General features: G+C 43.8%; 1 protein-coding gene across 1 annotated transcript; it reads right to left on the bottom strand.

Annotated features, from left to right (window-relative positions):
• Positions 1-7088: 7088 nt before the first annotated feature.
• Positions 7089-15958, bottom strand: GGCT (gamma-glutamylcyclotransferase). Its single transcript, XM_062496673.1, has 4 exons — positions 15836-15958; positions 12592-12737; positions 9402-9537; positions 7089-7505 (listed from the first exon to the last, which is right to left on the bottom strand). Exons 1-4 carry the CDS (start codon positions 15956-15958, stop codon positions 7356-7358), a joined length of 555 nt encoding a protein of 184 aa, XP_062352657.1. The 3' UTR covers positions 7089-7355.
• Positions 15959-17257: the final 1299 nt, after the last annotated feature.

Genomic DNA, 17257 nt, shown 5'->3' with positions numbered 1-17257 from the left:
AAGATATTTACAGTGATGGCAAACTTCTTCAAATGCTCCCCAGCACTCCCCTGTCAAGCTATAACTGAGCCCTGCCAGTTCACAGATTATTCTAAGTGACCTGCTATTGGAACAATCTTGCTTCTATGGGTTTTCTATATCCGAAGCCTGCTGTCGGCATCAGTGAAGCTTCTCCTGCTTGATGCTGGAGAAAGACACAGTTTGTGTTACTGCATTTTAATGGTATTAACTATCTACACTCAAACCAGCAGGGCAAACCAGCTTAGCTACTTGGATTTCCCAGCAGGTCCCAATTTACGGTTGCTGACCTGCATGGATGCAGATAACGGCATTAAGATTTGGGATCTCCAAGGGCTGAGACCTGGCAAATCCCCAGCACAATTGTGCCACGTCACAGCCAACTCCAAAAATGGCAAAACTATTTCAAACAAACACAATGTAACCAAGTGATTTGAACTTCTTACCACACTACTGGAACAGATCAACCTTTCATCACCCCATTCAGTTGACCCACCCGAGGAAGTGGCTGATTTCTGAGTCACTCAGCTTCCTAGAAGCCACATTGGCACATCTCTTTCTTTAAAAAAGTTCATTCCGTAAATGAAGACCAAATATGATGAAAACATCATTTAGTCTTGAACTTCTGTAGGCTTTAGTTAAAGAGCATAATCTTAAAACATGCAATAAAAACATTAACTCTATTCTTTCAAGATACTGCATCCACCCAACATTCCCTGCTTGCTTTGGCTATTCTAGGACCACATTATTCTAATGCATTTTCTTTCTTCCTAATTTGTAAGAAGAACTGAGACAAATATTCAGAAAACCGTAAGAATGAACCAACATGCTGTCAAGCATACAAACCAAATAGGAGTATTTTCTTCACTATTTCAGTTGAAACTACAAAGAACATAAGAAAGAAGAAATACAGCAGCAGGACACAACATGAAAAATACGGAATGACCAGAAGGTCTCAAAGATGTCTGCTCTGCATCTAGCTACGTCCAAGTCAGTACAAATCATGGTTGCTACTGAAGGGGTGTGCATACAAGTGCTGCAGGACAGAGCATGTTCTGTTTCACACAGGATGATCTGCAGGAGAATGGAGAAATAAGAAACCAAGCAAAAAAAAAAATAAAGTGAGGCTAAACATCAGGGAGAAAATGAGAAAGAACAAAAATGCCAAGCATGGAAGTCAGGATTGACAATACAAATTCTGTGCATGATGACGTACTCAGTGATATTTTCAATGAAAATATTAAATTTAATGCAGAAGCACACACCATCCAGTACTGGAGTACTTAGTACTTTTCATCAGTCCTTTTTAGTAAGAAAAAATTGAAATTTCCATCATTCACAGACTAAGAAAATCCATGCCAGATGAAGAGCTGAACACTTTAAATGCTTCCTGCTACATGTATTCATAGCAAAGTGTATCAGCTGTATGAAGAAACATGACATATATGATTCTGTTTCATTAGGGCTTTCTTTGTGTTGTTGGGGTTTTTTTGCTGTTGGGGTTTCTTTGGTGGTGTTTTTAAAAACATGAGGCCTGTGTGTGACAACATGAAGTCTCCAGTTTATCTGCAAGCCCATCACCTCTCTTTCAGGAAGAGTCCCAGCTTCCATAGTGCTTCAATATGAGTTTTTCAGTGAAGGAACACAAGGTTACTAAGTCTCTTGTGGAAGGATCTGTCAGTTTTATAATGCAATCTGGTGTATTTAAAGGCAAATGCTTATGCAGCTTATAAATAGGTATTAAAAGCACTTCCTTACTAGAGTGCATACAGTGTTCTTTGCCTTATCTTGGACACTCCAGATGCTGGATTCAATTTCAGTGCAATTCGTGTGACTGATGTTCCATCAGTCATGGAGATGCTGTTAGAAAAGACTGAGACATTCATTAATGTGAGACACCTCAGTGTACTGCCTTCCATTTCTGAAAGGGCTAAAGTGAAAAATAATTTTTCTCTGAAAGACACCTTAAGGCTCTTACAAGTTACGGTCAAAACAGACCACCTATTCTAAGAGCAACAGCTTGTGAACACATCTATTTGGAGAAATGAGCAAATAAGGGAAAGATTTGCAAGCTTGACAGAGTAGCTGAAACACCAGAATACCTAAGGAGGAATGGAGACAGAAAAGACAGATGATACCTGAGTGAACCAGGAGTCTGGTATGGGGAGACAACAGGAGAAACACTCACAGGGAAAAGCTTCCTATCTGGGAACAGAACGGACTTCTTGTTCCTAAGAGGAAAAAGAAAATAACCAAACAATTACTTACTGAAGAGGCTCCCAGTGATGTTGGAGAGGAAATGCAGTTAGCCATTTTGAGGACAGCAAAGTCCATCAGGTGAAGAAGGCAGTAAACAGACTAGAAGGAATTAAAAAGAACCCAAGAGCAGAATTCTTACCCACCAGCTGTAAAAGCCAGTAAGAAAGGGAAGACAGGGTCTTGGACAAATGAAATGTTGATGGGGATTGAAGTGATATGAGAAGCAACAGCAAGTGTGGCAATTGATGCTATCATAAACCTGTGCAACTGAGAATAAAAAGAGGAAGCAAGATCAGGCCAGGAATAAGGAGGGAAATGAAAAAGGGAAATGAAATTTGTCATAGTAAGAGGTACAGTAAAAGCATCAGTACTTCCAGCAAGATTTTGTACAATCCATGTCAATAAGCAGCAGTTGGTGCCGATTCCTTCTGCATGAAGGCACTGGCACTTCTATCTAGTGTTTGCTCTGAGTTCCTTCTACTCTTTAGCATTGTGCAAGCATATACACATTTGCACTTTTCCTGGCCCTGCCCTCCTCACATCCTCTTTTTATTAAGATCTCCTAGCTCTTTCTTCTAACAAAACTGCGATGCCTGTTCCACTTCCAGTGCTGCAAGACCCCTGGCAACAAAGAACGTGCTGGTTTATTGCAACAAGGTCTTGTCAAAGGTAAATGCTGTAGATAAAGGGGCTGAAGGATCTTACAGAACAGCTAAAAAACACTTCAACTTTTGGGTCAGCTAGGGATTTGAGTCCTTATTGAGCTGGCTGCTCCCAAGGAGACTGTGTAGGATGATGCTGTAAAGGCAATACAAAGAGCAACCTAATTAACAACTATCCCCTAAAGCAAATGATTCGAGACCAGTCTAGAATATTTCTGAATTGCTGAAAATTCAGTCAATACTACTTCTCTTGCAGTCTTGCTGTTCTGACAATAATTGTTTCTCAAAATTGCCTGTGAAATAAAATCCTGTGCTACTTACCTAGTTACGTGCAGCCAGTAGCTGGAATATCTTCAGGATTTACACAGCACTTAGTAGCCAGCTCTGGCAGGACAACAGTGAAGCACACAAACCTGAGTGCCAGCCCAGGGTTAGTGGACTCCCCACTAGCACAGCCTTCTATCTGTAGCATTCAAAACACAATCACTTTTCCAGAGGTGGCTGCATGAACACAGTGCTCCATTTCACATAAAATGGAGTCCTGTGCCCTTTGTGTCTCCAAGTCAGATTTCTTTCCTGAGAAAAGCTATTTTATAGTGCCAGTTACTCACTACCAGAGTTATTACAGCAAGAGGAGAACTGGAAACTTTGTTATGCTTGGTAATCTGGACTCTGTCAGGCCAGCATAAATTCAACTTTTTGTTATCACTGAGAGAGACAGAAAAGGGACTGATTTTCCACATCTTATGTTGTGCGTGCAAGAGCAGTCAGTCTTTGACTATGACAGATGAATAAAACACCTATTTCCACACAGCAGCTCTCACATTTAAAAGAACTTCAGCTATTTTACTTAGTTCAAGAACAGCAAAAAAAATGCAGAGATCAGAACCAATGGGCACATATGCTACACAAAAAGTCTGCATATTTGATGAGAAGCGATGCAATGTGTTCCCAAAAGAACTAAAAAGCAGCCTTTTGTTATTAGAGCAAAAATGGTGCATTGGTAGAGCTCGTAGAGAGTTCCTGTGCAGATCTTAAATTATTCTGTTTGTATGAATTAAAGCATACTCATCACACCCCTTTTCACAATCTCTAACTATCATCACTGATGCTACATATGTCAATAAATGCCCAGGGAGCCGTATGTTAGCATCATGTTCCTGTAAATCCATTACAACTCATGTGCTCTTGCATCGCTCTGGGGTCACTGAGATCAGCATCCTGCAGTGGTTTTTCTTCCCTCTTCTCTGTCTCTCTTCTGATTGTATCATAAGCTTTTGTAAGCATCCCTAGTTATCTGAAGAGCAACAGATGTAAAAGAACACAGGAGAAATTATTTCTGCCTCCATCTGGTAAAATGACAAGCTTTTCTTTAAAAGGCACAGTCTTTGACAGAAATATTCACATCCCTCTCAGGTTTTGTTCCTACACATCTTAACAGATTCCTTTTTATAGAAAGAGAACTTCATATATATTGTTTGGATGCATTAAGAAGGCCCTGTCAGGAAGACTTTATGCAGCTTCCTTGTAACTTCTTCTCGGTGGGAAAAGATCAATAAATAATAAGGAGTCACTATTAGAAAGCAAAGAAACTTTCCCCAACTAGAAAAATCTTGGGGATTTTTTTTTCTTGTTGAGAGACAGAGGATGAGGGGGGCAATTTACTGCTGTCTATAAACATGGGACTGCTTTTCTACTGTCAGTTACCATTTTCACATGCAACCAGCAGTGAATCCTACAGGGAAAGAGGCAGCTGATGGAATCACGGAACTGATGGAATCATAGCCAGCCCACGGGACTCCATCCTTCCCTGAGAGCTGCTCCCGCCTCCTTCTCTTCCAGCTCCTTTCGCGTTAGGTCAGCAAAGCACCGGGGCCTAGGCAAGCGCCGCGTGAAGTCCGCACATGGATTGGGATCTCGGCTCCGGCTTTCAGGGAAGCGAATGGCTCATTGTGCCCCGCTCACGGGGCAGCGAGGCGGGCGCCAGGGCAGCAGGGAGGCGATGCATTCCTCCCACCTCCTCCGTCGCCGGGAACTCGCCACCCTTCTCCACCAGCCCCCAGGAACACCAGATCCTCGCCAGCAGCCGGAGCACCATTTTCGCCGGGCAGCGCTGCTGTATTTCGTATGGAGGCTGTCCCCACGCCGAGGCGCTGCGGGCGCTGCTGCCCGTCCCCGCTCCCAGTCACACAGCGCCAGCCGCCCCCTGCCCCGGGCGGGACGGACCCTCCTCAGAAACACGAAGGAGCCCCCAAGTTTCCAGCTCAGGAGCGGCGCAGCCCTTCCCCTCCCACATTGCAAAGCCTTTCACGCGGTACCACGCAAACTTCGCTTTACAGAAAGCAGACATTCGAGCTCACGCCCGCTGGCCCTCTCCTCCGGCTGCCCGCCCGCGCCCCGGCCCGTCCCCGGCACTCACCGCGGCGCCGAAGGGACGGAGCCCAGGGGAGGAGCCCACGGGCGCTTCCCTCATCCCATCCGCCCCACACACGGCCTCTCCTCCCCGGCGGGAAGCGGCTCCTCCCCTCGCAGGAATGGCCCAAGGCTTCCCCGTCACCAGCATCACCTTCCTCTCCGGACCCCCCTCCTCCCCCGAGAGGTGCCAGGGGTCCCTCGGCGGCGACCCTATCCCTCAGTCAAGTTCCCCCCTCGCAAGGATACTACCAGGGTATCATTTCTGTTTTCTTCACCCATTTAGAGGTTGAAAAGCCCAAAGGTGCAAGGTAAAGGGAAGGCAAAAGTGGTGCGAATGCACAGGAGTGTTTCATGCATAGTTTTGTACTCCCTACTGACATTACATCCATTAAGAAACCACAAACAGCTAATGGAGGCTTCAGCTGCATTCCCACATCACCAGTTTTCATTTACATAGCAACAAAGTCTGCACAGGGAGGTCGTGGACTCTCCCTCTCCAGAGACATTCCAAACCCACCTGGATGTGTTCCTGTGTCACCTGCTCGAGGTCACCTTGCCTTGACAGGGTGTTGGACTGGATGACCTCCAGAGGTCCCTTCCAACCTTAACAATCTGTGATTCTATGATATTCTTGAGGGGCGCACACTGAACAGGCATGGCAAATGTTTGGTAATCACAATTTTATTTACTCGAACTAGACAGTTCTAATACAGAAAGTACCATGTTTTATAGCAGTCACTGTGCCCAACTCTGGAACAGGCATATTACATCAGAACAGCAGCTACACACACCTGGCAGAAGTTTATAGAAAACATTTTATATAGAGAAGACATAGTCAGTCTGTTATTTTATCCTTTGTTTATCTAAGTAGTCACACAGTGACATCAATTATATCTTACACCTCTTTGTACATCAAGAGAAAAAAATACACTGTAGAGAAAACAAATCTGTGTGATTTGAAGTCTTCCAGGTTGTCAATTTTTCCTCATCCCCATAGACTAACTGCAGGGGTTGCAAAGTATCATAAAAACAAATACTCTGTATGTTACAAAAGCTTCCAGTTTTGCATTGGATTGTCAAACCTGTGGGGAGAAAACCAAAAAAAATACAGGAGGCCAAGTCTGTTCACTTAGGGTTTAACGGATTAAAAAATCCCCCACAGAATAAATGTGCTAGGGCTCAAAGGAGACTTTCTGATTTCACTGAACCAAGGCCTAGATAGGCAAACAAGCCAGTCAAAAAGTTCATTAAAAAAAAAACAAAACACCTTGGAAATATCAAACTGAGTTCTTTAAAAATCTCTTGGTTATAGCTAAACAGTTCACCTATGATGATCACTAGACATTGAAACAAGGAAGCTGTGATGGTTTGAATGAGATGCTTGGCTGTATGTTGTCTTCATGTCTAGGCTGCCTTTCAGACTTATGCTTTAAAACATGTAAGGAGTTAAAAAATGCTACTTTTCTTTTTCTGTTAACTATAAAATAGGAACAGGAACTCCATGGCATCAGATAGGTTGGGCTTTAAACCATTAAGAGAAGTAGCAGAGAAAAAGGTTTAGCCTTAGAGTTTTGAGTTTACTTTGCATCTAACAAATGCAGTCATGTATAAATATAACTTCTACAAACAGATGACTTGATCCTGCAGCCCTTATTCCTCAAAGGCAACAGGTGCCAAAATTCATTAAGATGGTCTTTTTCTCTTAAAAAGTAAACTGGACATGAAGCACAAATTTGCATGCAGCACTGCATGACAGCTACAGAAAGATAATTTTTAAATCTGCAATGTACTTCCAGCATGTACTTCAGCATGTATTCAAGCTATACATACAAAAAGAAGTTACCAGTGTCAGTGTGTCTTCAGACTGCAAGTTATGTCTAATGGTTTACTGTAGATGCATAGCAAACTCATCTTTTCTTGATAAATAAAGAAACTGCTGATCAGCACAGTGAGGAGAGGTGTCTAAATCAAGGTGAATGGCCAAGCAAATGCAGAGGTATTCTATGCAGAATTTATTTTCTCTGCTTTAATAGCAGCTTCAATCTCTTCCATGATCGGCACCGGTCCTGCATAGTTATTAGTTTCAATAGCTTCCAATTTCTCCTGATAATCAGTTGGCAAGCCATTCTGTTTTGCACCCATGCAGATAACCTATAATTAAAAGGGAAAAAAAAAAAAAGCCTTCAGTAATAGAAAGGTCAGACCCCTCCAAACAATCACTTGAGTAGGAAGAACCATTTATGTTACCCAGAGAATTTATCTCCATTTGTACCTAATGTTAGCCAAAGGCTTCTGGGAGACCACTGAAGACCAGAGCACCATGAACAAAATTACTCTGAAAAGGCTTTAAGAGAATCTAATGTGTTACTGAGGTGCACAAGATTCTGTAATTAAGCTGCTATTCAGTTATCCCATTCTTTCTTCCAGACAGGATGATAACTTCATTAATACATGCTGCTTCTCACTCAGGTGTGACATTGAAGTTGGCCAAAGGTTTAAAAAGTAGTTATTTTTAAAACTAAGCTGTCCAAAGGACAACAGTGAGTACCTAGACAGGGTACAGGAGTAACAGAAACAGACATTTAACTCAGTGAAAAAGCACATATTCCTTAGTTTGCTACTGCAGCTTTCCTTCCATACATAAAATAAAGTGAAGTATTGCTGCAGAAAAGATGCTACAGTAAGAAGAAAAGAGGAAGTTGTAGGAACACAGCTTGAAGGAGACACCAGCAAGCTTGCATATAGAAATGAACATTCTAAATATGCTTTCATGCATTTAACAGCATGCATTTCAAGGATGAGGTGTCTGGAAAGAATGAATTTTGCCACAAAAAGAACATAACAGTAGATGAATGTAGTTCAACCACTGTGTGCTAATGCAGTCATCTTCTAAGTTTTAGCTCTCCTGCCTGGTTAACTTAAACAACAACAACAAAAAACTGGGGCAAAGGAGAAGAACAGAACTAACAACTGCTCCTGACAGAACCAGGAGGGAATGATAAAGTTGATAAAGTTGCCAGTAGTGGAGGTCTGCATTTACAGCATACCAATGAGAGCTGACACACAGCAGCAGACATTGTATTAACTCCCTGAAAAGCCCTAAAGATCTGCCTTGCTACCAGGTGGGTTGGCAGGGAAGAGGTTTGTGCAAAAGCAGAGCCTACTTTCTAAGCAAGCCCTCTCTTCAGCAGTCCCACAGTAGCTGGCCTTAGCTGTGCTCCTGGAAGTCGATTCATAGGAGTGAGTTCCTCAGTTTGGAGTAGGCGGCACACTTGGGATTTAACAGGCTCACTCCTGGTTTCTTTACTTCAGGTAGGAAAAGTCAGCTGCAGTGATGTCTGTGTAGGAGCACTAAAGCTGCACCACTCAGACACACAGCCACACCACCCCAGCCTGGGCCTGCATGGATCTCACAGGCTAAGCAGGTCAGGCCTGCTGCGTGACTGGATCATGTGTCTCCACAGAGTCAGTGTTGCAGAACAGTGTTGAAACACTTCTGCCTCACCAGCCATCAAGGGGGAACCCTGCAGTGCTCTGCGATTGCTGCTGGAGTCCTGTGATGTACTGGGGATGTCTCTGGTAAAAGGCAACAGGTGCACTCCTGTATAAAACCATAGCAAGTACTTCCCAAGACACTAAGGATAACCCACATCCTGGAAACTACAAGCCAGGTGCTGTATTTTCCTCCACAGAAGCTTCCCTCTGTTCTTTCATTGGAGTACATTAATTTTTCAAGCAGAGAATTGCCACATACATGTGAACAACATCCTCCAGAAATCCTTGTGCCAATCATAGCTCATTCACAAGTATGGGGGCTTCCTGTCAGGTGTAACTAAACCAAAAACCCCAAACTGATTTAATAGGCCTGTAAGAGCTAGCAATCTCCCATGAGCATCATTACAGCAGTACATTGCACAAGGACTGTTATACCTTTACACTAGTCATGCCTTCCATCCACTGTAATTAAAGTACTTACTAAATAGCAGAGAAGTACTACATTATAAACTGCTGTACACTCTTCCAAAATTAAAGTGACGAAACACCTACCTTTTTATACTGTGGAGAAGGGGGAGCAGAGACATAGTCCTTCATCTGGTAGCTTCGACAGGTCAGTGCCTTTCCTGCTTGAGTGTGGACATTAACTTCTATTGGGACATAAATGCCATCCTCAACTCCCTCTTGCCTGTAAAAGACATATATTCCTTTCATGTCAATTAACCAATCCATCTTTGAAACCAACTATGCAATTAAACATAGATTTATTATAAGATAATTCAAAGCAGGACTTTAATATACTTAAAAACAAAAAAACATAAAACATTTTGCAATGCTTTTTGTGCAAATTTGTTTCATATTAAAAAACAAGTGTTTCCAGAGAAGCAGTAGCATTCACTTTTATCATTTTGGCTCTGTAAGAAATGACAACTTGTGGTTAACCTGCAAAGTGAGAAAGAGAATACTCCTAAAGTAATTACTGTGGAAGACAGGTAGTCTGAAAGAGAAACAGAAACAAGATTATCAGAATTAATGAGGCAGACATGTTCCTTAACTGCCACTCAGATAAAGAAACAATTGCAAAGTTTTACCTTGCCCACTGTGTTACATTTTAATAAGGGGAAACTTGCACAACTTGCACAATGCACTTTCCAATGAATAATCCAAGACACCTTTTAACTTGCACAAGACATACACGGCAGTAACGAGCTAAGTCAGGGCATTTTTTTTTTAATTAGTAAAATCATGCTTCAAAAAACAAAAACTCTAAACCAAGGCTACTTATTATAAGTCCTCAACCACTGGCATTCAGCCACCAATAAAAACCTGAGGAAACAGTAAGAAGTAAATTAGAAGCTTAAGCAATACAAGAGACTTTATAACACAATTAACTTTAGATGTACTATAGGTAAGAGTCACAACATGGTTTTAACCCTGCTTGTCCAATATAAATTTGACAACTCATCTTTTTACCAAAGACTTGCTACCACTTCAAGTTATTTCACATACATAATGTGGGCCATGTTAGGTGAGTAACTCGGTTAAGTGCAAGTACAGACTGGAAGCTAACTGCAGATTCAAGGCCAACAGACTACAAAGTAAGTCACATGATTGTGTGAGAGCAAGAAAACTGTTTAGTAACATCCACTGCTAGAAACTCTGAAGGAAAGTCACTATTTAGTCTGTAACTTATTGATTTGTGAAGTACAGAGGACAAAAAACCCTATAGAAGTGACTGTGAGACAGCAAAAAAAAAGAAAAAAAGAATTTGAAGCCAAAGAGTTCTGCCATCTAAGCAAAAAGTTCCCCTCACATTTTTTTTTCTATATATTACATTGTTTTGTTAGTATTTCAACTAATTTCATGCAGCCTCAATTACACACTCCCTCCTCTGCCTCTGGATAACAAAGTTCAGACAAATTTATCCAGATTAGCAGGGGTAAAAAAAGGTGGGCATTTTTTTTTTTGATACATGTAATTTTGGTGGACAACCTACAAATATATCAGTGTGCACACAGCCAAATGATCCCAAGACCTTCAGCAGGAGTACCTGCAAGCTCTTTTGAATGGGTTAGGAGCAATTCTCAGTTGACTATGATTATAAAAGCCAAGAACTCATCCCATTTCCAGTGCACCTCCATGGCATCAATGAGGCAATGGAAAAAGTAATATGTAGTGCTAGTGTCCATGCTGCAGATTTTGGTGGTGCTATAGTATTCAAGTCTCTAGTACCTTAGCAAGTATTTAAATTTATCCCTTGTCAAACAAATACCAGGGATGTGCAATCCTACACTATGTCAACTATAAACAATGTATAAACACTTACAGAAGTCTAAGTACAAAATACTGTTCCCATGGAGGGGAAACACAAAAGCAGATGGTGTCAGTCAGGATCATCATACTTAGGAAGTTTATGCTTCAGGAAAGCAAGGTAAATCAGGAATTTTAAGTAACGGTCAGCAGAATGGGGTCAGGATGTTTAAGTGCTACTGTAAGCAAGAGCAGAGGAACTTGGAAGATCATAAAGCAGGGACATGTGAAGCTGTCCCCAAGCACAGGCATGACAACTAGATGCCCTCTTGCTTGAGCCTAACACTCCCAGCCAGGACAAGAGTACTCAGAGTAGCCATTACCATAACCTGCTAACAGAACTTGGGCAACAGTTTCTGTTGTACTTCAGGTTCACCACAGGCAACAAAAAGCACATTGGAACCAAGTTTCACAGACAGGGTTTTAAGGACATGTTTACACAGTGAAATTGCAACAGTACCAGTGGCAGGAGAATAGTACTGAGGTATTGCTTTCACTGGATTTACTATGCCCTGCTCCCTTGTTTTCACTAGCCCAGATTTCTGCTGGAATTGTCAGTGAACTGCTCTGAACAATCCTTGTGTACCAGAAGCAGCATGCTGTGTAGGTGCTGTTGCACCTCAAAAGGTGCAACAAGCACATGGCAATAGGCAAAGTTTTTGAGATTACATTCTAAATCCTGTCTTAGACCCTGCAAGAAGTCATGCTATTCCTTGGTTTGTTTAACCAGGTGGTCTTTCAGACTTCAGCCTGGGAGCAACTTGCTCAGGGCTCCTTGAATGTCTCTTAATTACCAAGCACAGGTAAAACATTCTCCACCACACATTGTAAAGATGTAGTCAGGCTCTCCCATTCAAAGGGGGAAATACTAACACCCCAGCTCCCTGCTTGGATGTTCCTCAAGCTCACAAAAGTTTACATCCTTAGAAGAGAAGACATATTAAATAACTTCCTTAAAAGGTCCCTTTGCCTGTATTAAAGATCTCTCTTCTGCAGTCTTGTCCTTATCCCTTCCTTTTCTGCTACGACTGGACTCTACAGATGTACACAGACAGACATTGATGTCAGTCTCAAAGGAAATTCTCCCTAGAGTAATGGGAAGAACACCATAGGACAAATACAGATTTTAGAATCTTGTAAGAGACAGGAAATGGTTAAAAAAAAAAAAAGAGTATGACCTATTGACTTCAAATCAAGGTCCATGGATTGTTAAAATATCCCTAAAAGTAGCTTTAGCTTGAAAACAAAGCTATTTTAATCACAGATGTGTCCAAAGTCAATACACATACTGTGAAATAGAATTAACACATTAAAATCAAAAGCATCTTCTTGATTCCAACACCATAGCTTCCACACAGCTCTTTACCAAAAATTAACTAAGTTTCAATTGTTCTCTAAGGTAGTAGAAGACAGCAAAACTTAAGTCACCTACTTATCCAGCGAACTTAAATTGCAAGCGCTCATTTTCCACACTATTCCCCACACTTCATCTCCAGGGCTTTGAGCAATGGTAGCTGTACCTCCATGCCACACAGAACTTGTCCTGCCTTGATGATGGCCAAACTCGAGCTTAAAATCCTGCAAATGAAAGCAACACAGAGAATCAATTTCCATTTAAAAGAAGAGTTGTTGGCTATTCTTGATATGAAAGGGGGCAGCCAAAGGACAGTGGTACATGTAGCCAGTTGGAGACACAGAAGGAAGAACAGACAGGTGCCACCTGGTGCCAAATCCTTTGTAGGTTTTTGTGATAAGACTTAAATGCTACTATGCAGGATCCAGGAAAATAGTAAAGATAAAGATATCTACAAGATGATGAGCTCTGGGTCTTGTTCTCATGCACTAATAAGACTACACACTTATAGAATGCCATCCCTTGTATTTTACAATGTTTTTTGCCATGTCACCACTCATCTGGAACATTCTTGGGTATTTTTAAGTCAAGGTGTATGTCTCCTTCAGTGAGCTTATTCAGATTTTTGCAAGTAGAAACAATCTTTTAGAAAACAACTATCCCTTTTTCTTACAAGCAATATCAAATTTAAGTATATATGAAAAAGAATAATGGTTTATTCAATGGTATCAACGTCATTTCTCACCTGATTCAATACACTCAGTATCCTCTCTTATATTAGCCAATTTGTGGATCCTTCCCTAGCAGTGTAGAAGGGAACCCCCCACCCCCAATGCAAACCACCAGGCTTTAAGGAAGACTACCTGCTTAACAACAACAAAAATAAAACCCAAACCTATGCAGCCCCACAGCTTTGTGCATTTCTTACAACCACCCTCTTGAAGCTATGAATTTGATTTGAAACATACATATGTACACATTAACATTCTCTCCAAGACACATCATTCTCTTGTAATATGTCCTAATAGACACAGGAAAAAGGTTGCAAAAAATAAAGCAGTTAGAGGCATATGCACAGAAAAACAGTGCTTTATCAGAACACCTATCATTTTTTGTGTGTGTGCAGAAGTGACAGCAGCCTGGCAAAGCCACACTGTTTACTCCATCAACAGTTACCTTCCTGCCCCATAAAATGTCCCCTATGTAACCAGTTTCACTAGAAAAAGGTTTACTTGGACGCACCAAGTTATTTGCACAAAAGTCCAGTCAAGTCACAGACTGAAGTTAAAGATGAGGACAAGTGATTGCAGGGCAGCCCCAAAGAAGGAAATACCTCAATAGAATCAAGTACTCTCACTGCAGTCTCATTAAAAAAAAAAAAAATTACTTTATTCCTCCAGTTATATTTTCTTGGACCTGACCTGCACTGAAGAGCTACAAGGAGCTGTATAAAATCATCAGGCACCACCCAAAAAAACAGCAAGAGAGATCGCACAGAAACAGCACAGCTGACTCTGGTTCTGGAAGCAGGAAATTATTACACCATGTGTGCAACTGCGTCAGGTGCTGCTGGGAAAATGGGAAAAAACACAGTAAGTACTTTCTTGGGTCAAGAGATTGGTCTTTGGTCCTTCTCAGTACCAGTGTAATAACCTTTCTGTGTTTGTTACACATCCCATTTCTTAACAGCTTTTGGCTGATTAACAAAGCTTCAAAAAGCAAAATTAGAGGGAAGCTTAGCTAAACTTTAGTTAAAGTTACTTTAGTTTAGGATGCAAAGCTCTCTGTTTACAGGCTGTTTCTCATTTTTTAAGCCCAAGTGGCACTATCACAGAGCAATAAATAGGAATCAGCTCCAACCTTCCTGCAGTCCCTCACTCCCTAGCATCAGTGATTTTCCAGCTGGAAGCAAGGGAATGAAGCCACCCGCTGTCAGCAGGGAACATAGCAATCAGTCAAAGGCCAGCTACAGAAGGCAGCCAAACTGCAGTGGGGCAAGATGTGCTTACTGGCTAACCTGGAAATCGACCTGAGGGTGAGGAGAGCTGAAAAAGCTTGCTTTTATTCAAAGATAAATAAGCACACATTACTGGTGCCTTTCTCCCTGCCTTCAAGGTCTGATCCTGCAAGGTGCTGGGCTCTCAGCACATTCAGTGGAGGGGTAGCTGCAAGTTCCTCACACTTTACAGGAGCAGGCCTCAGCTGCCAGGTTAGTAGTCCCTAGAGTGTAACCTACCAGTTACTCCAGGAGAACCTTCAAGTTATCTTTAAGTGGTATCAGGTGATGCTCTGCTCCTCCAAGCATCCTTCCAGTTGCACAGATCTGTACATTAACAGCTTTATTGATCACAAGCTCATGTTTCCAAGCCTACACTAAAGTCAAGCTGATACCACAGTATCTAATAACCCTGGCAGGGAGAGAACTGTCCTGTAGCGTGTATGAAGGTGTCAGCTGCAGATGTGCAGAGCTGGGTGAAAGCTTCCATCTGCCCATCACACAGTGCGGGGAGAACTCTTGCCTGTACCAGGGACACATCCCACTCGGCTGGTTTGCTCAAAGCCCCATCCAACCTGTTCTTGGACATTACCAGGGATGGGGCTTCCATAAATTCTCTGGGCAACCTGTTCCAGTGCCTCACCACCCTCTCCATGAAGAATTTCTTCCTGTTACTTTATGTTTCAAACTCCGCAGTGCTTTAGACACCGGGCCATGGGTCATGGCTGGCAGCTGGGAAGGTTAAGCCCTGCCAGATAACTGCAGCAGTGGGACTACCACCAACATTCCTTCTGCTGTGGGCAGCCCCGGCTGCGGGTCCTGGATCAGGAAGCACAGGATAGCCAGGGTTGGAAGGGGCCTCCCAAGATCATCTGTCCAAGCCCCACTGCCAAGGCACGGTCACCTGGAGCAGGTGACAAAGGAACGCGTCCGGGAGTGTTTAGAATGTCTCCAGAGAGGGAAACTCCACAACCTCCCTGGGCAGCCTGTTCAGTGCTCTGCCTCCCTCAACATAAAGAAGTTACTCCTCATGCTGAGGTAGAACTTCTTCCGTTTTAGTTTACGTGCATCTCTCCTTGTCCTGTCACTGGACACCACTGTACAGAACCCGGCACCATCGCCTCGACCAGGACCCCCCGCCTGATCCGTGCTGGGGCCTCCACCGTGGGAGGGACGGACGGGCCGCAGCACCGGACCGCAGGCAGCCGCGGGAACACGCGGCTCCTCGGGGGCACCCGGGCTTCCTGCAGGAATGCGGGGCTCCCCGCAGGAATGCGGGGCTCCCTCAGTCCCCCCCGCGGCCCCGCCAGCCGCCCCCTCACGCACCTGCAGGCGCGCCAGGGCGCAGAGCGCGGCCGAGGGGTTGCGCAGCAGCAGCCGCTCCCGCAGCAGGTTACTGCCGTACGCGTAGTACAGGAACCAGCAGCCGCTCTCACCGCCCTGCTCCATCAGCACGGCCCGACCCGGCTCGACTCGGCTCGGCACGGCACGGTCCCGCCGCCGCTTTAACACCGCCCTCCCGCCCCGCCTTCCCCGCTGTTTCCGCCGCCGCGCGGGCCGTGACGCAGAGCGAGCGGCAGCGCCGGGGGAAGGCGCCAGGAGGGATCCCGGCGGGACAGGGCCAGGGAGAGGTCCCGGTCCCGGTCCCGGTCCCGGTCCCGGTCCCGGTCCCGGCGGGGAAGGAAAGGCGCTGGGCCGGATTCCCCGCGGCGGGCAGGGTTGCAGGGCTGAGGCGCACTAACCCAGCCATGAGCTCGGGGGCTCGGTCTCCCCGTTCATGCGGCTTAGACGTTGAAGTATCGGTTTGGATAGCATGGAAAAGTGCCCAGGTTTCAGGAGAAAACTCTCACCTTGTTCAAAATCTACATGCTCTTTGAAAAATCGTCACAATTGTTAAAAATCTTTGAGTGTTGAGGAAAAAAAAACGGGGTTGGTTGTTCTTTTGGTTGGTTGGGTTTTTGTTTGTTTGGGGTCTTTTGTGTGTAGAATATCGAAAGTTCCAATAATTTAAAAAAGTGTTACGAAAGGCTAGTTGGCTTTCTTTTAGATGAATGTAATTTTGATACAGAAGAATAGCAATTGTTACATGCTTCATTATAATCCCTACTTAAGATTTTTTTTTGTTTAGAAAGAAACATCCACCTCAGCTGGCAAGGAGCAGCTCAGAGAAAGCCCAAACACAAAGGTAACACAGCACGCACTCATTCCTGGAAAACCCTGCCTGTTCCAGCATCTCAGGTGCTTCCTGAGGGGCATTCTCTGTGGGGAGGAACAGGCTGTCAGCGAGCAGGGCCTGTAGCCCCTGGTACAGAAAACAGCATCCTGGCCACCTCTGAGATAAACAGTGAGGATTTGTAAATACATTACGTGAGAAGCAAGGCATAGCAGCTTTTCCCAGCTGGGAGTGCTCACAGCAGAGTAAGATGGGAATGTGCAAAGGTAAAAGGTGAGAAGATGCTGGTGTGTGAGCAGGCAGAGCTGGACACCCATGCACAGAGGCGCTTCCACTCCTTCCCTGACATAAACAATGCTGGAAAGGGGCAGGAGAAACCCTTATTGCTGGCTGCTGAAGCAATATATAATATATAACGCAGGCATGGAAGGCTGTAATTAACAATAGCGTAACCATTAATGATGAGATACCACTCATTAATGTTGTTGGAGTAGCCCTCAGCACAAGTTGGCTTCCTGAGCACAGGCAGCTGCTGCAGGATTTAGCACAGGATCCCTGGCAGGACAGTGCCTGGC

Source organism: Cinclus cinclus, chromosome 1, assembly GCF_963662255.1.
Source record: "Cinclus cinclus chromosome 1, bCinCin1.1, whole genome shotgun sequence".
Lineage (NCBI taxonomy): Eukaryota > Metazoa > Chordata > Aves > Passeriformes > Cinclidae > Cinclus > Cinclus cinclus.
Note: the sequence above shows the minus strand (reverse complement) of the source record. Positions and strands in the feature narration are given on the sequence as shown.